Source organism: Carassius gibelio, chromosome B19 (assembly GCF_023724105.1).
Source record: "Carassius gibelio isolate Cgi1373 ecotype wild population from Czech Republic chromosome B19, carGib1.2-hapl.c, whole genome shotgun sequence".
In the NCBI taxonomy this organism is placed as follows: Eukaryota; Metazoa; Chordata; class Actinopteri; order Cypriniformes; family Cyprinidae; genus Carassius; species Carassius gibelio.
This window is the reverse complement of record NC_068414.1, coordinates 18252914-18275076: the sequence shown is the minus strand read 5'-3', so window position 1 is coordinate 18275076 and position 22163 is coordinate 18252914. Positions and strand designations below refer to the sequence as shown.

Genomic DNA, 22163 nt, shown 5'->3' with positions numbered 1-22163 from the left:
TTTTTGATCGCTATTATATAGGCATATTTATGTCAGTAGGTTATATTTTGTAGATATACAACTTTCTGTCTGATGTTACACCACTTAACATTTTATAATGAAAAGGGGTTAATTAAAAAGATTCATTGAGAGTCATTAAATAAAAACTCTAAAATATTATTAAAATATGTTTTCCCTTGACTTAATGTCTTATAAAAGTGCCCTGATATTACTTTACAGTGGTGCTGCCATGGTCTGTTTTTAAGGAAACGGAGAGTGATATTTGACAGTCATTTTATGACAGTCATTTCCTTCCAATAATTCAGCATAATCAGTGCATATGTGACCCTGGACAATAAAATCATAAGTCGCACTGGTATATTTGTTGCATCAATACATATGGGTCAAAATTACCGATTTTCTTGTATGCCAAAAATCATTAGGATAATAATTAAAAATCAAATTCCATGAAGATATTTTGTAAATTTCCTACTGTAAATATATCAAAACTTAATTTTTGATTAGTAATATTTGAAGGAAAATTTTCTCTTTATTTAGATTTTTCAGATTTGGCGATTTTCAAACTGTTGTTTCTCAGCCAAATATTGTATCCTAACCAATTAAGGATTATTATTTATTTAGCTTATATCTTTTTGTGATGTATCTTTTTGTTTTGTGGTTCAGGGTCACATATGCTAGACAGGCCCAAAAAAAATTCAGATCCTACTTATGTCCTTCACTGAGTACCAACTTCTTCCCTCGGGAAGACGCTTTCGAGTTCCTCAATGTAGGCTTAACCGTTTCAAGAACTATTTTGTCCCACTGTCCAATAAAGCATTAAACCATAAGTTAGGCAGAGGTCAACAATTATAATATTTTTTTTTTCTCTCACCCATCTAGCGTGTGTAACAACATATGTTTATGTTGACCAAGGGTGTGTTGAACACTGAGTAGGGTGCAATTTAGTTTGTATATTGTGTATAATGTATATTGTGAGCAGGACAGTGATGGCCTCTCTTTGTATTATATGTATTTAGCATGTTATTGTGTTAAGCAACAGCTCTACTGTGTGTCTAAAACAAAAAAGTTTATCTTATCTCTTATCTTTTATGTAAGTATATATGTATGTATGTATGTTCCTGTGGCTCAAGTTGTAGAGCATTTCGTTAGCAGCGCAAGGTTTTGGGTTCAATTCCCAGGGAACACGTTAGGTAAAAAATGTTACCACTGTTAGTCGCTTTGGATAAAAGTGTCTTCTAAATGCATTCATTTATTTTATTTATATATAGTAATTTAAATATAGTTCCTCACTCCTGACAGTAAACAAATAATAATTATGTGCTATAATTTTATTGACTTTGATTGGTCTTTAAATTTATCATGTGATTTCACCTTTTCCGGCAAAAACATAAATGCATTTAATCTCACAGCAGCACAAACACAGACAACACACAAAGTGGTTCTCAACAGCACAATTAAACATAATCACTGCATTACCTGCACATAGTAAGCACCAACAGAACATTAAAAACAACAGAATGCACAGCCATTATGGGCTTAGCAAAAGACAAGTGTTCAGTGTTGGACCACACATGCCCTCAAAGGACAAATTTTAAAACCCCTGAAAATTCATCATTTGTAAACAAATGAAACCAATAACACAGATGGTGAGATTCTGAGACCTCTTATCTGAAATAGTGATATAAAGGAATGAGGCAGTGAGAGGAAGGTAAAAGACAAACAGTAAGTGTTTAATAAATCATTGGGTTCAGTCTCTGTGATGCAGGATGGAATGGTGCATCGGAATTTGAATTCTATTTGAAGTCAAGGAGGTTGCAGTCGATCTTGTAGTAAACATACGGATAGTACTCTTGCTGGCTGAGATTCAGACCTGGGATGTCCATAGATGCCTACAACACAATAAAACTCAGCTGTGACATCTCGATATCTTCAATTAGTCCAGTTTTTTATGCTCATCAAAACTGCATTTATTTAATAACTATTTTGTATTTGAATATATTTTTTATTTTGTATTTGAACAGTTGCTGGTACCCACTGACATCCATAGTATCTTCTTTCATACTTTGGAAGTCAATGGCTGCCAGTTTGGTAACACAAAATATCTTCTTTCTGTGTTCAACAGAAGAGAGTAACTCATAAAGGTTTGGAACTAGCCCTTTTTTCAACTGTTAGTGATGCTAAATTATTAACAATGGTTCCTATTATTATCAATGTTGTTTCATATTTTTGTGGAAACTGATACATTTTTCAGAGTTTGTTGATGAATAGACAGTTCAAACAAACAACATTTTATTGAAATATAAATCTTTTGTCACATTATAAATGTCTTTACTGTCACTTTTGACCAATTTAATGCATCTTTTCTGAATAAAAGTAGTCATTTTTATCTCATAACCCATTTGTATGGTAGTCTGTAAACTGTTTTCAACACTGATAATTTATGAGAAATGCTTCTTGAGCAGCAAATCAGCATATTAGAATAATTTCTGAAGGATCATGTGACACTTAAGACTGCCGTGATTGCTAATAAGAATTCAGCTTTGCCATAATAATAATAAACTGTATATTAATATATTTCAAATCTAACCTATTCTTGTGATGGCAGATTGATTTCAAATTTGCGATTTCAAGTTTTCCTTTATCTTTTAAATGTTACAATATGTTTGTGCATATATAAGATCCATAGACGCCTCATTTAAACACACCCCACATATCTACTTAACTGTGTGGAAAGATTTCCATAACACCACCCAAATGTCTGCTGCCATGTTATGCAGACGCTTTGTGGATCCAAATATGATAAGGGGTGTAACATTTCCATCACACCTTGGAGGTATTTGGCCAATCACAACACACTGGATAGCTGGCCAATCAGAGCACACCATGCATTTCAGCTCGAGGAGCTTTGTAAAAATCTAAATGTTATGTTTCAGAAAGCCTGGGCAGAGGAGCAACAATAATTTACGATATGTGGAAAATACCAAATAAACACATTGCATTACACCAAACACACAAAATAATGTTGTGTTTAGCATTGTCATATGGTATGACCCCTTTAAATTGCATCAGTGCTTAACATTATTACCACTATTTACTTTTCTGTATTTTTAATTAAATAATTGCAGCATTGGTGAACATAACAGACCTCTTCCAAAAAAATAAAATAATCTTTATAATAGCTCACATCAATAACAGTTGCACTGCTGTCCAAGAGTTTGTAAAGATCCTGCAGACCTTCCCTCAGTTTCTTTACATTCTTCTCGTTTGGCTGAAGCAGCATGGCCTGGAAACTGACTGGCAGCCCATACCTGTTCAATATAAACATGCAGGTCTTACTACAGCTACATATGAAATCAATTCATACGCTTTAAACAAGAGTCAAGACTGACTCTGTAAAAACCCGGAGTGCCTTGATGTGTATCCATGAGATGAAAGCCTCACTGAAGTTTACTTTAAGCCAACGCACCAAAGGACCCTGAGGTGCAGAAGAGCAGATTGACCATTGTTATCAGTACTTTTCTTTTCTCTTTCTTATTACTTCAAATGAAGACTAATCAAGGCCCGGGGCCTCTCAAGCTGGCTGTGAGGTTGATGGGTTTTGAGGTTACTCATCAACAACATTGTGGAGGATTTTTATCATGTTCAATAGAGAATCAAATTTAGACAGCTGCATGCATACAAATTGCTTTTTCTTGTCGGTGGAGAGGCGAGTCATCTCCTCTTTGTCTGCTTTCATCTCCTCTTCATTGTACTGAAAACCACGGACCGTGAACCTGAAAAACAAAATCAGTAGCACAGGGTCAGCTTTCCTCTGATTCAGCTGAAAGACATGATGGCATCAGTAAACATCAAAAACACATTGTGAAACTTCATAACAGTCTTACAACAGTATGTTATTCATAATCTGAGACTATATTTACACTTGAAATATGGGATAAAACGGTCTGCAGAGTATTTTGAATTAAGACAATGTCTTTTTTAAATATGTTTTTATTCATAAAATAATCCTAAAAAACGAATTACAGGTTTTAAAAAAAAGAAAAAAGAAGAAGCCCAATTTTCAGTTCTGATTATAAGTTAGTGTATTAGAATGATTTCTGAAGGATCATGAAGGGACACAAGACTTAAGTAATAATGCTAAAAATTTAACTTTTCCATCAAAGGATAAATGACATTAAATGTAGCTTTAGTGAATATAAGATCAAAAATCTTTTGAACAGCAGTATATTTGCAAATACACTTAAGGACTTCAGACTACAGGATGGTTTCAAACTGATTTTCAGCTCCATTTGACAAAATAACAACCTTAGACTGTAAAGCTTCAAGGATTTACTTGTTTTCTCTTGCTTTGTGTTTAAAGTCATCGACAGCCTTCCTGAAGAGTGTCACACTTAACAACCCGCTGTCTTGGTCTTCAAATAAAAGCCTAACAGAAAAGATGACTTATAAAAAAACATAAGTTAGGTAGGTGTTTCTCAATTTCAAACTTCTGACTCATTAAGTGTACAAACTGTTTCTGCCATAGACCTTTCATTCATTTTTCTAAAAACTGACAGTTCTGTTCAGGTTCACGGTTCACAGTTTCATGTTTTGTTTAATGAGATCTATTCAAAGTCTTGGAAATGTTTTTTCTGCTGAATAAAATTTGTTCTCTGTGTGGACAGCATAGTTTGTGTGCAGAAGCATATTGCACTGTACTGTAATTTGTGTATTACTGTGTGTAACGGCAATAACAGAAGAGCAACAGTCAACAGCCAAATTTACATGTCCACCAAAAGCAAAGCATAATGATGTCAAGATTGAAATACAGGCAACACAAAGTTCCTTATTCTATACTTTAGGTGAGTTTGTTTTAAGATCATCATTACATTTTACTCACTTTGTGGATCTTGGAATCCCCATTTCAGAAAGAGTTTCACGTGTCTTCTGCCAGCCTGGATAACTAGTCCTTTTTAGGCCATAAAAAGGACCAAAATGAGTTTTCCAACACATATAATAAAACTAAATTTGTTCATTCTAAGTTATAGGGATAGTTCACCCACAAATTAGAACGGTGTCATCTACTCTGACCTTTTGCAAAATGCAAATGAAGATATTCTTAATTTTGTTGGTAAGAAAAAAATGGTTCTTCCACAGTATAGACAGAAAACTTTACGTAAAAATTCAATGGGAACAGAAACTGTTTTCTGACCAATATAATTTCAAATGTCTTCTTTTGCAATATACAGAATAGAGAAATACACAGGTTTGGAACAACATGAGGGTGAGTAAATACAGACAGAATTTTCAAAAGCACAAAATACAAAGAAAACACAAATAATCCAGATTAATTTACTTTGTAACAACTACAAGTAGAGTAGTGAGGTATTCAGAGTCTACAACAAAATCATCTTTCTTGACTATATCAGCCAAGCTCCTAGTCAAGAGACTCCCTCTAGTGGACAAGACATGTTGTTATTTAAGGTCACTTAAAATGAAGCAACACTGAATTTCACAAAAAAATAAGGAAGAAAATGAAACTCCTACTTACAAATTCTTTCTCTCCAGACTCTGTTTCTCTCCAGACTCAGTTTCCAGAACCTTCCCTTTTAGGCTGTTATAAGCTGAAGATCTGGCTTTGAGATCACTGTCAATCTGACTCGCTAGCTAAAAACAAAACAAAACAGGACATTTGAAGAAAAATCAATCTCCTTGTATTATGAACAGTGATAACACGCCTCACCTTGGACATGATCTCTGAGATGTTCTTAAGGGACTGTTTGATTGGATACTTGGCCATATCCCACTGGAACCGTGTAACATATTTGACCAGATCAACAGTATGGAAAGACTTATTCATTATAAATACTCTTTATAAGGTAATATGCTAGGACATTAAAATATGACTGACTAGACTATGAAAGATTACATGTATTTTTATGTTTATAAAATGTTATATAAATTTTTTGTTTTTTTTACATTAGATAATAATTAAGATTAGCATTGTTTACCATCAATGTTGTGGTTAGTAGCCTATGTATGAGGATTTTAAGTTCACTTGCCTCCATTGGTGAAAAGATTCTCCTGACCTTTATCTCGATTGTCTTCTAACACATCACCCATGTACTGGGCCCCTTTCCTCACTACGCTGGGAAATAAAAGCAATAAAGAAAGAAAAATAAATAAATAAATAATAATAATAATAATAATTAACAGCTGTGCTGGCTAAATATACATTTAAATATATTTAGAGAACTTAACATGACAGAAGCTTCAAAACCCCATCAAGGGAACTATAGGAACTATGACGCAGTGTGTAATTGATCAAAATATAATAATATTTAAAAAATAATTAAATGGATAATTTTTAACTGAACGCTCTGGTAAAATGTCAAATGTAGACATGAAACCTCTCTACGAAAGAGTCCAGTTTGGCAAGCTCATCTGACATCCAGAGTCCCCACCTGTTGAGAAACACCCCAGAACTTATTAGATAGATGAGAAATGTGTGGTAAATAAACCAGTGCTTTAACTGAGTTAGAAGACGAGGAGTCATTTACCTTCAGTTCAGGTATGCTGAAATTGTGGTTAGTGGACAGGTTGGTCCGAGCTATGGCCGTGTTCATCTTGTCCCATGTCTGCTGGCAGTTCTTCTCTCCAGGAGCCGAGATCAACCAGAACTCTGTCATGATGGCTGCTCAAATGATCACGCAGAGGGTCCTTGAACACAGAGATTCAATTCTCATGGCCAATGAGACACTGTCAAATAGATTACAGAGGTCCTTCCAAGATTGACTGTATGAGCAAATTCACACTTCTACATTTCATTGCATAAAAATGACCAGTCACAACTCAGCAGCAGTAGATAATAAAAGCTGTCCCCCTCAACATATAACAGGTGTCCTGCTTTTACTCGTGTGTTTAAAGACTGAATAAGTGAACACTGATGTAGCCTAGTACACGTTCAGGTCCAGGTGGATGCTGCACACTGGTGGTGATTAAGAAGATTATCCCTTCTATTTTTGAGTGCCGAGAAAAGCGCTATATAAATGTAAGGAATTATTATTACGTGATGCGATGGGTTAAATGGGCTTTTCTGATGTCTGTAAATAAAGCCTGTCACAACTATCAAAAAAAAAAAAAAATCTTATTCGGCGATACTTACCATTGATATAAGTCACTTCAATAATCTACAAAAGAATCTGTTAAAACTGAAAATAGTTTTAATAAAACATTACTGAAACACAGATAACACACTTCATCATCAAACTTCCAGTCAGCTGATCGGAGAGACGTGTTTCGTTCTAGTTGACAATGCGTTCAGAATGCGCAATGTGGGGATCTTTTAACCCTTCAAATAACAAACTGGTATATGCCAAAATACATATATAAAAATATAGCTACTTTTAAGTATTACAATTTATTAAAATGTTTAAAGAACAATTCAAATAAATGATTTGTTTAAATGCCAAACTTGGAGCAGCTTTAAGAAATCTATATTTATCTAAATACAACTTACATATAATCAGACAACCTTTGTTTTGCATAAATACTCTAAACTTGTGATACTCAAAACGTATTACATTCTTTAGTAACTAACACTTCATACATACAGTTGTAAAAAAAAAGATGTTCCTGAGATTCAATATTGTAATTGCTGAATTCACTAATTCACCTAAATTAAACTGGTTGTGTAAATATGATATAGCAGATAAAATATAGGTTAATGTTATCTGAGCATGTACAGCATGGTGTCCAACAGCATAGAAATCTGCCAGTAATGCCACAATACGATAATGAACTGATACACATTTATGTTACTACTTAACTGATACAAGATAATATGTTAAATTCAAGTCAATTAAAATGTATTATTTTTGGTAAATAACATGATTTGCAGAAAAAGTGTCAAGGATCTCAATGTTTGCCATCAATTCACTGAAACAAAACAAGACCTTCACTGTAGGCATGTGCACTGTAACAAGATATTTGTCTGAAAATTAAGCTTTTTAGTCTGTTTAAGGGAATTATCTGAAATTCTTTGGCAAACAAACTAGAACCTGAAACCATAAAATATGACCTTTCACCTAATAAACAGCTTTGAAAACACTTGCATCTTACAGTGGTGTGTATGTTGTGATATGTTGTAATGACAGTTTAGCAAGCTGTAAACTTCAGCATTGTTGATTTCTTCATTGTGAATCAGAAGGAATACAACTGATGTTTGATGATGATCAAACGTTTAACAAAAAATTTACAGAACTACATTTTTAAATTATTTCACTGGTTGATCTGGTGATATGGTTGTATAGTATAACAATGTACATTACACTACGGCAAAAAAAAATACTATAATTCTCAATTAGACAACAATGACTTTCATATAATGACAAAAAAAGAGAAGTGAAGCGTGTCAGAAAGTACAAGCAGAGTATTGAGCAATATAAACAGAGCCCACGTCGGCCCATACACGTGTTTCTCTAAAAGGAATTTGCCATAAGAACATGATTCTTTCATGAGTACAGGAGGCCCCGCCCACCGCTATCCGAGTCCTACTAAGCTAAAGGCTGAGCTCATGAATATTAATGAGAGTGGGCTGGCGTTTCTTGGAAATCCTCCCCAGGACGAGCAGTCTTGAGCCAGTCACGTAGCTCTTCGCAAGCCAAGCCTTTGCTGTAGTAGAAACAGTATGTTAGGCCCTGCCCCTTGTTCTCTATCAACCGTTTCTCCCGCCTTCCTCCAGCAGCAGCGAACATTTCTTCCTGAGACCGACAGCAGCGCTCTTGTGTTCCGCCGAGCTATCCTCGCCCAGGCATATGGCACACACAGCCCATCTTCTTTCTTCTATTTGTGTCCCCACCACTCTTTAAAAATTCCGCCGAAAAAGAGAAGACGATTTTCCAAATCATTCAGGCCGTTATCTCACGTAAGTACTGCGTTTGTTGTTGTTTTTTAGTCTTCATCCCGGAGAAATCCTCCGTCTGCTATAAGGAGCCGTGACACAACATGGCGGTTGGTTGTACTCGCGCTTGTTATACGGGCAACGGCGGTGCTGCGTGAAGGACAACGAGAAATACATTTAAAACTCACAAATTATGAGGATTTCACATGTTTATTTATATAAATCATCAGTTGTCGGAGCATGGCGCGGGTTTAGTCTGCATAACGGTTAGTGAGCTGATTCAGTGGACAAACCCAGGCGCTTATGACATGTCCTATCAGGTTATTGAATGACGAGCGTGTTACACATTACATGTATATAATAACTTAACTGTTTTCTAATATAAGATTGTCTATTATGCTGACACTAGTTAGGCCTAAGTGTGTTTAAAATCTTGTTTTTTCTAAGAAACATCTGTTTTGGTAAAACATTAACGTACCTCATACCAAAACAAAAGTCACTTTTATGCTTATTATACCATAATAACTATAAATGTAAAGTTTGACATGTGAAGTAATAGCTGGGAACATATATATTTTTTTAACTAGAACACTTTATTGAACCTTTAGAGAAAATAATTTTTTTCTAAAGTATTTATTTTTTTGGATATATATTAGGATTTCATAACCCATGTATTAAGATATAGTGAGAACATTAAGATGAGTTTCTGAATTATGGATTATATATATATATATATATATATATAAATCCATAATTCAGAAACTAAGGGACTAAAGCAAGTTGATCACCTTTTAGAAAAATCATGTTAAAGCATGAATATCAAATATAATATATTTATATGATAAATATGAAATCATCTTTGCATTATATTTTTCAATCATCTTACATATATATATATATATATATATATATATGTAAGATGATTGAAAAATATAATGCAAAGATGATTTCATATTTATCATATAAATATATTATATTTGATATTCATGCTTTAACATGATTTTTCTAAAAGGTGATCAACTTGCTTTAGTCCCTTAATTGTCCATCTTACGATGTTACTAACAATATAAAAGTAGTAGGTTGTGTTTCTCCAGCCAAATGTTAATGAAGTTGTTAATCATTTAGATGCTTAAGAAATGAATGTGTCATGCCATGCTACATTAGGCTTTATATGGTTAAGGCGGTGTCCACATGTAGAAACAAACACCATGACCTCTGATAAATGTTCAGCAAGTTACTTCATTTATTGATAACATGTGGGAAGATCCAGATAAGACTGTGTTGTTGAATGCTTAAAAATGAGAACATGGAGTATCTGATCATAGGGTCCGTTTAACTAGTCAAGTACAAAGTACAGCAATAAATAAGCGGTCACTTCATAAAAACATAGCCTACAAATAAAGCGATGCTGAAAATGTGTAATGCATCTGTATTAAGAAAAGTGGAGAGTTATTTCAGAAATGTTCTAACCTGCCTGGGTACATTTGTCTTATATAAGTTTACTTAATCCATCAGCTGCTCTTGTAAATCAAATATTGATGTATACACCTGTTTCTGTGGCTTCACAGGGCTCCCCACTCTCTCTGCGAGTGTATAATCGCTACCCAGAAGGCCTAGGGGAGGCCCTCTACCGCGAGCAGTTTGACTTCAACGCTGAGCCGCCTTGGGATCCTAGTTGATAGCAGGAGAGGACCATCTCCCACGTTGTCCATGTGAGTTCATAAACATTAGACACATCCCTCCTGAAGCACCGTTGGGAGACATTTACATAATAGTATGATTTATTTAATTATGCTGAAAATCTCTGTCTGCACTCATCCAACTGTAGTGGATTGTGTTTGGTTTTACATAACACTGATGGTGGCTTATAGGTAACAACTTTTTCCCTCGTTCATACTGCACAAATCCATTGTTTAATACCATCAAATGCTCCTCTGTGCTTCAAAGCCACAGGGATTTATCTTGATTGGGCCTGATTAAAAAGAATAGCCTGTAGGCCACATTCTTGAAGCCTGTGTGTTGTCATCATCTCTAAAGATGGACTTGTGATGCTTTCTCTAGTTATGTGATTCATTTTCCCTGCCTCTTGTGTTTTAATAGCCTCATAGAAACCCTATTTAGATCAATGATAACCTTACAATGACTTTGAACTTCCAGTTCAAAGTTTGCTCATTAAACACACTGTTTTGAAATGTGTGGGTCGGTGTTGTAGTTGTACACCTTGACGTAAAGTTTGGTGTGAAAACCTAATGATATTTGTATGTTATGCATGTTGCTGTAATGAAACTACTATGTTTTGGTTTCCCCTGAACAGTTTGTTGCATACCCAGAATACCCCAGCGGCTCAGTAAACTCTCTATGATTGTCGGATTTGCGGAATACGGTTGAGATGAAAGGATTTGTTGATGCACCAAACTACTTAGTTGAACTACTTGAGGGAGGAACGACCCTTGATGATGTTATCGAGAACCACGTCTATGAGCAGAATCTGGTGAGTTCAGAAAATCAGTCTCTCTCCAAGTAAATGTCAGGCTGTGTTATGAACATCTGTTTTAGTGAACAAATGGAACACAGCGGTGTTGTTTCTGTCTTTTTCATTGATCAATCTGATTTTGTTTATCAGGCTGAAAAGAATGCATTTGTTGTGGCCGACCTTGGGGCCCTAATGAGACAGCATGTCCTGTGGAAGACCACTATGCCTCTCATTCGCCCCTTCTACCCAGTCAGCTGTAACAGCAGCCCTGTAGTCATTGAAGTCCTGTCTGCTCTTGGCGTTGGTTTTGTCTGTGCAAATAAGGTAACTTTTTATTTGATACCTAGCTACAGATATTGGAAAGATCTAAAAACGTATATTTTGAAGGCACACCAACTTATAGAAATGTACTTACTACTTTCAGGCTGAAACCACATTGGTACTCAATCATGATGTCCCTCCTGAGAACATCATCCTGTCTGGAGTTTGTAAGCAGCTTTCACTCATTAAACATGCGGCCAAGATCGGCATTAACTATTTGGTGTGTGAAAATGAGGCAGAGCTTCGCAAAATTGCCCGTGTTCATCCAGAGGCAAAGTAAGTCCTTAAAACATACTGTGTATGTGTATAATATACATTATGACAATATATATGCATGTGTATTTTATAGGACATTCAAAAGTCAGTTAAAGTTTCAGTTACACTTTAGTTTAAAGGACCAGTCATCTAGTATTAACCAGTTACTTATTAGCATACATTTTACTTGCATATTGTTTATTAATTAGTACTTATAAAGAACGTATTAATTTCTTATTCTGCATGACCGTGTTTTAGAGCTCTTAATCCTAACCCATGCCTAAACTAACAAATACCTTATTATCTATTAATAAGAAGCAAATTAGGATTTTACTGAAGCAAAATTTGTAGTTAATAGTTAGTAGTTTATTTTATATTGTATTATTTATTTATAGTAAGTGTTTATTATATAATATTATGATGTAATTCTCCTTCTGCACTGTTCTTCTCTTAACAGGCTTTTGCTTCAAGTGTCTACTGACGCACAGGTTGAGGAAGCAAGTGTGACCATTGGTTGCTCCCTGAAGAGCTGTAGACACCTTCTGGAAATGGCCAAGGAGTTGAGTGTGAATGTGGTTGGAGTCACGTAAGTCATCTGATTTGGTCACCACTAATTTGCTGAGAATCACTTTGTCTTGTTTAGAGCTTTTAGAAAGTGGGACTTTTTTTCTGCAGGTTCCAGGTACCAGCATCATGCCGAGATCCCCAAGCATACACCCATGCACTGTCAGACGCCCGCTGCATCTTTGACATGGCGGTGAGTAGTACTATTTACGTTATAATACAATCATTTAATTTATATTTATTAGTACATGTCATGTATCTCTTGGAGTGCTGAGTCTTCCTTACTTCTGCAGAAGGAACTAGGCTTTGACATGAAGATCCTGGATATTGGTGGAGGATTTAGTGGTTCTGAGTTTCAGTTGAAACAGGTACGGCAAGCATGAGTCTTATTTGTTTTTCTTTTTTGAATATCATCCACTTACTCAAAGCTTTTCTTTCATGTCTGTTTGATCAGGTAAATTCGATCGTCGAACCCCTAATGGAGGCCTATTTCCCCTCAGCATCTGGAGTGAGTGTCATCGGTGAACCGGGAAATTTCTTTGTGTTTTCCTTCACTCTGGCTGTCAATGTTATTGGCAAAAAAGCAATATACCGGGATCTCCATAGCAGCACTCATGGTGAGTCCCATCATGTTTGAGATATACAGTTGTCAACATTTGAAGTGGATCAAAACCTTTCATCAAAGTTGTCCTAAAACTTAAAACCAAAATGCGTTCTTGTCTTAGGACAAGCTTGATGAACTTTTTTGATCAATTTCAAATGTGGCATTAGATACATCTGCCTTATTTTCTCACTGTGTCTTTTGCACTCCAGATAAGCTGGCCCCAAACGATGGACCAGAATTTGTATATTACATGAACGATGGTGTTTATGGGTCTTTCATGGGGAAGTTGTTTGGAAAAGCCATCACCACACCTTCTGTCCACAAGGTAAATAACACTCATGTACAAACAATAGTTGATTAAGTTATAAGCCTGAGATTTCTAAACTCATTGTTTTGTGTTTCTCAGCTGTCGCTCACCCTAGATGAGCCCGTGTTTTCCAGCAGCCTGTGGGGTCCATCGTGTGACCCACTGGACCAGGTGGTGGAGCACTGCCTGCTCCCTGAGCTCGCTGTTGGGGACTGGCTCATTTTCAGCAACATGGGGGCCAGTGGTCAGGAGGGTCCAGCAACCCTCAGTGACACAGACCAACCACCTGTGTATTACACCATCTCCACAGATGACTGGTGATTAAGATCACATTGCATTTGACCTTTTGTTCTGGCTTCAAATGGTTTTTATTTCACCCATTATAAAAAGTGATTCTGTCACTTTATGTTCTGGATTCAATCTTTTTTTAGCTTTTATCTGGAACTGATTGGTCGTAGGCCTCATTGATCTGAGCTTTTGAGTGAACATTGGCAAAATTTTCAACACAAAATTGGGTTTTTTTTGTTGTTGTGTTTTTTCGCTCAAAAACTGAGTTGCATATGCTTGGATCAATACAAAGCCTGTGCTTATTGAAAGAAAACATGTTGACAGAAAGATTGAATACAGGATTTGGTGATAATATAGCATAATTAGGTAAAGGACCTTTAGCACAGCACAAGGGTTAAAGTTAAAATCATGCTGTTTGTTGTTTTCCGCTAGGTTTGAGATGCAAGAGGCTGGAATTTCTCTTGATGATACCATGAAAAACCTCTCATTGGTCCAGTATGGCTTGTAAAAGAGCCAAGCTCTGTCCACTAACCACTGGTCATGTGAATAGCTTGCAGAGTCAACATTCCTACAGTCAAGGGGTGGAAGATTATATTTGTTTTGGTGGGGGAGAAATAATGACTTGGTCAAAAACTAATTGATTGATATTGTTACCTCAGTTTCTCACAATTACACAAGGCTAATTTTCCTTATCACTCAAAAAGAATGACAGAAAACCCATCTGAAATAACATATGCAACAAAATGGATAACTGTGGAGATGGCACCCAAATCTTGGGTTTCTTAAATCAAACACCGTTTACATAAATCTTAAACTAATTTTATTTTATTGTGTATACATATATAGATGACCTACTGACAGTCTTGTAAATGAGTTGTCCGTACAACAAGATGCATTTGTCTCAAATCAGGATAGATTTTAGATTCTGCACAAATAGTGCTTGAACAAGTGAAAACTGGTTTAGCAGTTCTGTCCCTTTTCTCTTGTTCTCACTTTTCAAGGGTTTTATAGGATTAGGGAGCTTCTCTGTGCTCCTCATGCCAAATTATGGTTTCCTCATTACATGTGGTGCATCACATGACAGTATTTCCAAAGGTCCTTATATGTTTCACAGTGCTCTGTGGTTGAATGTGCTGTAATTTGCAGTGTCCCTTCAAAAGGTTTCAAACATTCTGCCAGTTTATCAGTTGAAGATCCATGTAAATTGGGCTCATGTTTTCTTTAATGGTATGCTTTATAAAACTATAAAGACTGCCTGGTGTTATGATTCTGTTAACAACAGAGATCACATTAACTTTAAGTAACACCTAAAAAACAAGTTTCACCACAATCAGATTAAATGCTGCAATGCACTAGTTCTCAATCTAAAATCGTAAAAATTCAAATGTTGTATATTTCAAATTCATGTTAAACCTCTTGTGTCTCTAGCATGGTGTCTAAGTTTGGTTGTAACAGCTCACTGTTTTATAATATCAGACCTCTTAGAAATGAAATATACCTTTTGTCTAAGTCCACTAATGGACCATTGCCTGTTTTTGGCTGTAAAATTGTGCTTGTAAAAGTAATTAAATATTAATTTAATACATTTCTGAGCAAATACGATCGAGTCGGTTTTTTGTTTGTCTCAAAGTGCTTGATGTAAACTTGAATTCTCAAAGCAATGCGGACTGACATTACATATATTTTGAACTAGCTGAGGGTGGTTCCTTATTTTAATAATGTTAGCTTTATGTAAGACATGAGAAGCGAAAGGGTTAATTTCTGTACAGTAGAGGAGGAGCTAGACGCGTGTTGTGAGCCTAGACTTTAAAACAAGAGCTAACCCTCAATGACAGACGACGCAGAGAGACCGCTGCTGACCAAAGACGAATATAACCGTGAACTCTGGTCTAAGACACACTCTGGCGAACATTATGGAATATCAGGTAATAATAAACTTACTCTAAATCATTAGAATAAATGTTGAATCTGCCTGCCTTATGTATGCGGCTCTGGGCTTTCATAAGAGCCTCGCGCTTTAGGTAAAGTAACCGTGGAGTTAAATACAACGATATATATCATTTATGAAAATGAAATTAACGTATTTTGTATAATAATGATAGTGTCAGGAAAAATATTATGTGTCGCGGATAGCGACAGCGATATGTGGATTAAATATACGTTGTAACATTACGGTACGGATAAACACGGCTCTGGATACACGGAATCAAAAAACGGATTTTGATGGTTATTTTCTGCTGTTATATTTTATGTATATAAAATTGAGTGTTGTCGTTGAAATCACGTGTAGATGAAAGCCGGCCATTTAAATTTTTCGTAAGCAGATTCGTCATCGGTTCGTTCCCCTCGCGCTTTCATAATGAATGATGTAGATGTATGAAGACAATAGTGAATTTGAAATCTTTAAACACGCGTATTCCTCTATTAACTTATGTTTCTTCTGCAGAACGGTCACAGGCATGTTGACACAAACAGTGTTGAAGACGAACCCCTTCTCAGAGAAAACCCAAAGCGATTTGTCATTTTCCCTATTCAGTATCCTGACATCTGGAAAATGTACAAACAAGCCCAGGCTTCATTCTGGACAGTCGAGGAGGTGAATATTATTTGTATTTATTTATCAATTTAATATTAAGATGATAATTTTGCCAATTCTGGATGAAAATACTTGAATGTATTGTACTGTTGTACCATCAAAATAATTACAACGTGCGACCGCCACGCCGGGGCACTGGTGGTATTAAATTCACCCCAAAAAACTGTAATAATAAAGTTGTGATTGTTCTCACTTTGTAAGAACAGCGTGATCCAATCCATGGCTATAACGATAATAGCACAGAATGATATCGTTGAAATTGCTCTCAGATCAATTTTTTCCCAGCTGATAAACGATAAAAACATTGACAGCCAATTCGAATCGACCAGACAGAGTTTGTGACAGACAATACAGGACGCTGATATAGATATCACATAGGACAGGGCTTAAGGTTATGTTTGGGCCCTATACCTACACTACAAATGCTCTCAAATAGAGCATCATTATGGAGTAACACAGAATACACTAACATATGCTTTGAGGTTCATCTATAGTAAAATTAATATGCAACATGTCAAAGTTTAAATGTAATATTAAATATTCATTATAATATAGTAAACAGTTTAAAAGTTTAAAGTACACATGAAATCAAAATGTCCTTTATTTACTTTACTAGCACACATTGCTAGTCTTAAAGGTTTAGTTCACCCATTATGTCATTAATAACTCACCCTCATGTCGTTCCAAACCCGTGAGACCTCCTTTTATCTTGGAACACAGTTTAAGATATTTTAGATTTAGTCCGAGAGCTCTCAGTCCCTCCATTGAAACTAGTACGGTATACTGTCCATGTCCAGGAAGGTAAGAAAAACATCATCAAAGTAGTCCATGTGACATCAGAGGGTCAGTTAGAATTTGAAGCATCGAAAATACATTTTGGTCCAAAAATAGCAAAAACTACGACTTTATTCAGCATTGTCTGAATAAATGACTTAATCCACAAATGACTTGAATGAATTTAATGTGGCTGACACTCCCTCTGAGTTAAAACAAACCAATATCCCGGAGTAATTCATGTACTCTTACAGTACACTGACTGAACTGATGTGAAGGAAGAGATGAACACCGAGCCGAGCCAGATAATGACTCCTTCACGAGTCAAGAACCGGTTGCATCGGTTTTTACGGATCATCAGTAGTTCTTTCTGACAGTTCGATTCAATAAACCGGTTGAAGAAAATGTTGATCTTCCTTCAAAACAGCCGGTAAAAGAGTCGCAAGATAATGCGCATCATCACTTCGACACGGCATTAGATCTGGCTTTTGTTCACACAGCGCTCGTCCCGGGTTGAACCCGGCAATGTTACTAGGTCCCCGACCCGGGTTTCAATGCTGGAATCAATTTCACACAAAAGGCGACCCGGCAATGTTCCGGCAATATGCCGGGTCCGACGTGCAGTGTTAAAGGGGCTCTAATTGATAAACATTTCAATGGTTTGTTTAGGTGGATTTATCAAAGGACTTGGTTCACTGGGACAGCCTAAAGTCTGAAGAGAAACACTTCATATCCCATGTACTTGCTTTCTTTGCAGCAAGTGATGGGATAGTCAACGAGAACCTGGCAAGTGCATCTCCTAATGGAAAATTTCATACTGAATAGATCAAGAAGTTATTTCCAAACATCATGTCTTTACTTGTCACAGGTGCAGCGGTTCAGTCAAGAGGTGCAGATCCCAGAAGCTCGCTCCTTCTACGGCTTTCAGATCCTCATAGAGAACGTGCACTCCGAAATGTACAGCATGCTTATCAACACCTACATAAGGGATCTAAAAGAGAGGTGATTTGAGTGAAAAGTGTTTTTCTTTACTTAAAGTCAGTTACAGCTTTTAAAGTGCTTTTACACAGGTGACAGGTGTAAGATTCAGTTAAATACCTTGTGTGGTTTATGAGCAACTTTGCAAAACATTATTTTCTTACCACAAAAAACTATTGTACACATAAGACACAAAGTTAATGATTGCTCTACCTGTGAACATCTTTGATTAAAATTGTAATATACATGTTATAAACAATCATAGATAGTGACATTAAACAAAACAACAGCACTATATATTATAATATTAATAATATATATATATATATATATATATATATATATATATATATATATATATATATATATATATATATATATATATATATATATATTTTTTTTTTTTTTTAATTTATTTATATATATTTGTTTTCTCTCTAAATCCAAACTTCTTCTTACAGGGACTATTTGTTTAATGCAGTTCACACCATGCCTTGTGTAAGGCGAAAAGCAGACTGGGCCTTACAGTGGATCTCTGACACAAACGCAACTTTTGGTGTGTGAACAAAAAAATAATAATTCTTCCTAAAATGAGCATAAAATATTTATTACACTTGATCAGCAGCAGTGTATATATACATTTATCTATTTGGTTGTAGGAGAGCGATTAGTAGCATTCGCAGCAGTGGAAGGAATCTTCTTCTCTGGATCCTTTGCTGCCATCTACTGGTTGAAGAAAAGAGGCCTGATGGCCGGACTCACCTACTCCAATGAACTCATCAGCAGAGATGAGGTTAAATATTTAAGATATTTACATTTTGTTTTCATCAAGACTTGTTATCCTGTGTCCATGATAAAAACTTTAGAGATAATAAGAAGTCCCACTGAAAACCTAATCAAGGCTGTTATTGATTATTGATTGTGCCATCTGAACCTTCACAGGGGCTGCACTGTAATTTCGCATGTCTATTGTACAGCTACTTGGTGAAGAAACCATCTGCTGACCGAGTGAAAGACATCATCACAAAAGCTGTGAGCATCGAACAGGTACGTACAGTTTGCTGTACTTGAGTAATGCAGAATGCATTTTTTCAGACTTGAATGTAATTGCATTTGTATTTGCATGATTTTCTGTAGGAGTTTCTCACTGAAGCCTTACCCGTCAATTTGATCGGGATGAACTGCTCTCTCATGAAGCAATACATTGAGTTTGTGGCTGACCGGCTGCTAATGGACCTAGGATTGCCCAAAGTCAGTATTTTATCAGGATTGTGTTATGATTTTTTTGTCTTATAATCTGTATAGTTATATGACGATGCTTTTAAAATTCTGTCTCAAAAGGTTTACAAGTCAGAAAACCCTTTCGACTTCATGGAGTCGATTTCATTGGAGGGAAAAACAAATTTTTTCGAGAAGCGGGTGGGTGAATACCAACGACTTGGAGTGATGTCAAATGTGATGGACTGTGAATTCACTCTCGATGCAGATTTCTAACGATGAACTAGAGGAATTATTATTTATTTTTTGGGACAGTTTTATTATATTCTGCAGGGGAAAAAAGTCAGACATTTGACTTTTTAAAATTTTTGTTTTTAATTGTTTTGCTTTTAAGTCCGAGAAGAACGTGAACAATAAACTGTAGACTTTTTAGGTTTCATTTTATTTTGGTTTGTTTTTTGTAAAACTTCCAGAATTTCAAAGATGTTTTAGATATTTTTACAATTTACTTGATTACTTGGGGAATTTGTTCTTCACACAAGTGCAATTTAACTGACTACTTGTACTTTTACTTGATTACATTTGTGACCCTGGGCCAGAAAAACAGTCACAAGTGTCAATTTTTTTAAAATTGAGATCTATACACCATCTGAAAGCTGAATACATAGGACGGATTTTGTGCTCCAGGGCCACATTTCAGAGGAAAATACAGTACTATAAAGTCCTCAGAATTGTATTTTAACTTTATTACAGAGGTTACAGTTTTGCATTTTATTTTATGTTACACAGTAATCCGGTAAGTTTCAACTTTACTTGTAACTTTCATCAGGGAAATGTCTGGCTTCAATTTATTTTAAGCCAGTTTAATTAATTATTTGTTGTCTGTTAGCTGTCTGTGCAAAATATTAGCTGAATGCACAAGATTGAATGCAAATCAAATCAATAATGAGATTTCAAATACAGTTAATATTTTGGTGGCCATGATAGCTTTGAATTTGTTAAATGTTACAAATCTCCAAAAATATTGCATGACAAAATGGAAAGTGGATAAGAGGTATTAGAATGATATACTGAGTAACAATTGGGGTTGTCAATTAATTATTTTTTAATCTAAACAATTACAGGATGTGCCTATTAATTAAAGTAATTAATCAAAATCAGTCACATACCAATATTTAAGAAAATAACCTTTAATGCCCCTGATAAGTTGTATTCTGTCTGGAATATGCATCACATCTTGCTCTGAAGATGAGAAATTAAAATTCTGTTATTTACTGACCCTCATGTCATCCCAGAAGTCCCTTTCTTCAGATAACCACAATAAATATTTTAGTCCATGTAATGCACTCTTCAAAAACAACACAAAGCGTAAATGAGAGTGAAATTTAAAACATCAGTGTTTTTCTTACACATGCCTGTAATCACTTAAGATGACACTGATCCTTCAACTTGGGTTTTATGGCTTGCTGTTGTGTTAATTTTGTATAGTTTTATTAATTTTGTTATGTTCATTGTGGTTTTTGTTTTTTTATCCCTTTACCCAACCATTCTATCTATCCAACTAAAACTTTGTAAGGTCATTCAATATGATAAAACAAGAAAATCCTTTTTTATTAATTGATTTTTAGATTACGGTACTTTTTTTAATACTTGAGTACAATTTAAAGTTGTACGTTTTCACTCAGTATGTGTACTTTAACTCAAGTATCATTTTGAGGACTTTTAACATCCCTGCAATTATAACTTATAAGTCCTATAAGTTATAGGGTGCAAATGGAAATCCTGGCCTGCAGGCTTATTAACATACAGAGAAGAAAAAAGCATCTATTCAGACCCCCTTCAGGTTTTTTTTTTCTTTTTCTTTTCAGTCTTTTCAGTTGTGTTATGTTGCAGTTTAAATTATTTTCTTTTTCTCATTAAGCTATTGTACCTCATAATGTCAAAAACAGAATTTTAGAAATATCTGTATATTTATTAAAAATTAAAAAACTGAATTATTACATTTACGTAAGAATTCAGTTGAAAGGGAAATCTCCTTGAGTGTTATTATGCAGCTATTGAGACTTAAATCAGTGTTGTTTTCTGATTTATGACAAACCCAGATTGAATAAAGATTACCACAGATTTATTTGTTTATTGATTTTATCTAAAATACGGTAACCATTGACTTTCCACGTCCCTAAACCAGATTCCGTGTCCAGAGATCGGGTCGTCGAGGGTCTCGCCTACGACTGTCACCCGATCCACTATGCACCGGCCCCTTACACTACCTCCTGCAGGTGGTGAGCCCAAGGAGGAACAGTGTGGTTTTCGTCCCGGTCGTGGAACACTGGACCAGCTCTATACCCTTTCCAGGGTGCTGGAGGGTTCATGGGAGTTTACCCAACCAGTCCACATGTGTTTTGTGGATTTGGAGAAGGCATTCGACCGTGTTCCTCGCGACATCCTGTGGAGGGTGCTCCGGGAGTATGGGGTCGGCAGCTCCCTACTTAGGGCTGTTCGGTCCCTGTACAACCAGAGCAAGAGCTTGGTTCGCATTGCCGGCAGTAAGTCAGACCTGGTCCCGGTGCATGTTGGACTCCGACAGGGCTGCCCTTTGTCACCGGTTCTGTTCATAATCTTTATGGACAGAATTTCTAGGCGCAGCCAAGGGCCGGAGAGTGTCCGGTTTGGGGACCATACGATTTCGTCTCTGCTTTTTGCGGATGATGTTGTCGTGTTGGCCTCCTCAGACCAGGACCTTCAGCGTGCACTGGGACGGTTTGCAGCCGAGTGTGAATCGGCTGGGATGAGAATCAGCACCTCGAGGCCATAGTTCTCAGTCGGAAAAGGGTGGATTGCCCACTTCAGGTTGGTGGAGGAGTTCAGGTATCTTGGGGTCTTGTTCAGGAGTGAGGAAAGGAC

The 22163-nt window shown here is 36.0% G+C and overlaps 3 protein-coding genes across 5 annotated transcripts; 2 read left to right on the top strand and 1 right to left on the bottom strand.

Annotated features, from left to right (window-relative positions):
* Window positions 1-1217: 1217 nt before the first annotated feature.
* atp6v1c1b (ATPase H+ transporting V1 subunit C1b) lies at window positions 1218-6026 on the bottom strand. 2 transcript variants are annotated; one of them, XM_052583293.1, is made up of 8 exons: window positions 5723-6022; window positions 5531-5646; window positions 4880-4948; window positions 4334-4426; window positions 3680-3773; window positions 3390-3475; window positions 3185-3308; window positions 1218-1889 (listed from the first exon to the last, which is right to left on the bottom strand). In XM_052583293.1, the coding sequence occupies exons 1-8, from the start codon at window positions 5837-5839 to the stop codon at window positions 1794-1796; spliced, it is 795 nt and encodes a 264-aa protein (XP_052439253.1). In that variant the 5' UTR covers window positions 5840-6022; the 3' UTR covers window positions 1218-1793. The 2 variants fall into 2 exon arrangements, with proteins under 2 accessions (XP_052439253.1, XP_052439254.1); XM_052583294.1 differs by lacking the exon at window positions 4334-4426 and having other exon boundaries at window positions 5723-6026.
* Window positions 6027-8719: 2693 nt separating this feature from the next.
* azin1b (antizyme inhibitor 1b) lies at window positions 8720-15292 on the top strand. Its single transcript, XM_052583290.1, has 12 exons — window positions 8720-8905; window positions 10450-10593; window positions 11196-11372; window positions 11505-11678; window positions 11779-11951; window positions 12388-12516; window positions 12606-12687; window positions 12788-12862; window positions 12949-13111; window positions 13308-13423; window positions 13505-13722; window positions 14126-15292. The coding sequence occupies exons 3-12, from the start codon at window positions 11271-11273 to the stop codon at window positions 14199-14201; spliced, it is 1308 nt and encodes a 435-aa protein (XP_052439250.1). The 5' UTR covers window positions 8720-8905; window positions 10450-10593; window positions 11196-11270; the 3' UTR covers window positions 14202-15292.
* A 142-nt stretch (window positions 15293-15434) lies between these two features.
* Window positions 15435-21383, top strand: rrm2b (ribonucleotide reductase M2 b). 2 transcript variants are annotated; one of them, XM_052583292.1, is made up of 9 exons: window positions 15435-15618; window positions 16140-16289; window positions 17733-17849; window positions 17932-18065; window positions 18503-18597; window positions 18701-18834; window positions 18984-19088; window positions 19179-19292; window positions 19383-21383. In XM_052583292.1, the coding sequence occupies exons 1-9, from the start codon at window positions 15607-15609 to the stop codon at window positions 19533-19535; spliced, it is 1014 nt and encodes a 337-aa protein (XP_052439252.1). In that variant the 5' UTR covers window positions 15435-15606; the 3' UTR covers window positions 19536-21383. The 2 variants fall into 2 exon arrangements, with proteins under 2 accessions (XP_052439252.1, XP_052439251.1); XM_052583291.1 differs by lacking the exon at window positions 15435-15618 and having other exon boundaries at window positions 15632-16289.
* The last annotated feature ends 780 nt before the right edge of the window (window positions 21384-22163 follow it).

Excerpts from the sequence above, each read along its gene's own strand:
- atp6v1c1b (XM_052583293.1), bottom strand. The coding sequence starts at position 5,839 with ATGAATAAGTCTTTCCATACTGTTGATCTGGTCAAATATGTTACACGG. Across the intron at positions 5,647-5,722 it reads TCTCAGAGATCATGTCCAAG|CTAGCGAGTCAGATTGACAG; the intron begins GTGAGGCGTGTT and ends TTTTGTTTTTAG. Across the intron at positions 4,427-4,879 it reads GGGATTCCAAGATCCACAAA|GCTTTTATTTGAAGACCAAG; the intron begins GTGAGTAAAATG and ends CTTTTCTGTTAG.
- azin1b (XM_052583290.1), top strand. The coding sequence starts at position 11,271 with ATGAAAGGATTTGTTGATGCACCAAACTACTTAGTTGAACTACTTGAG. Across the intron at positions 12,517-12,605 it reads GTGAATGTGGTTGGAGTCAC|GTTCCAGGTACCAGCATCAT; the intron begins GTAAGTCATCTG and ends TTTTTTCTGCAG. Across the intron at positions 12,688-12,787 it reads GCTGCATCTTTGACATGGCG|AAGGAACTAGGCTTTGACAT; the intron begins GTGAGTAGTACT and ends TTACTTCTGCAG.
- rrm2b (XM_052583291.1), top strand. The coding sequence starts at position 16,125 with ATGTTTCTTCTGCAGAACGGTCACAGGCATGTTGACACAAACAGTGTT. Across the intron at positions 17,850-17,931 it reads GGATAGTCAACGAGAACCTG|GTGCAGCGGTTCAGTCAAGA; the intron begins GCAAGTGCATCT and ends TACTTGTCACAG. Across the intron at positions 18,066-18,502 it reads ATAAGGGATCTAAAAGAGAG|GGACTATTTGTTTAATGCAG; the intron begins GTGATTTGAGTG and ends TTCTTCTTACAG.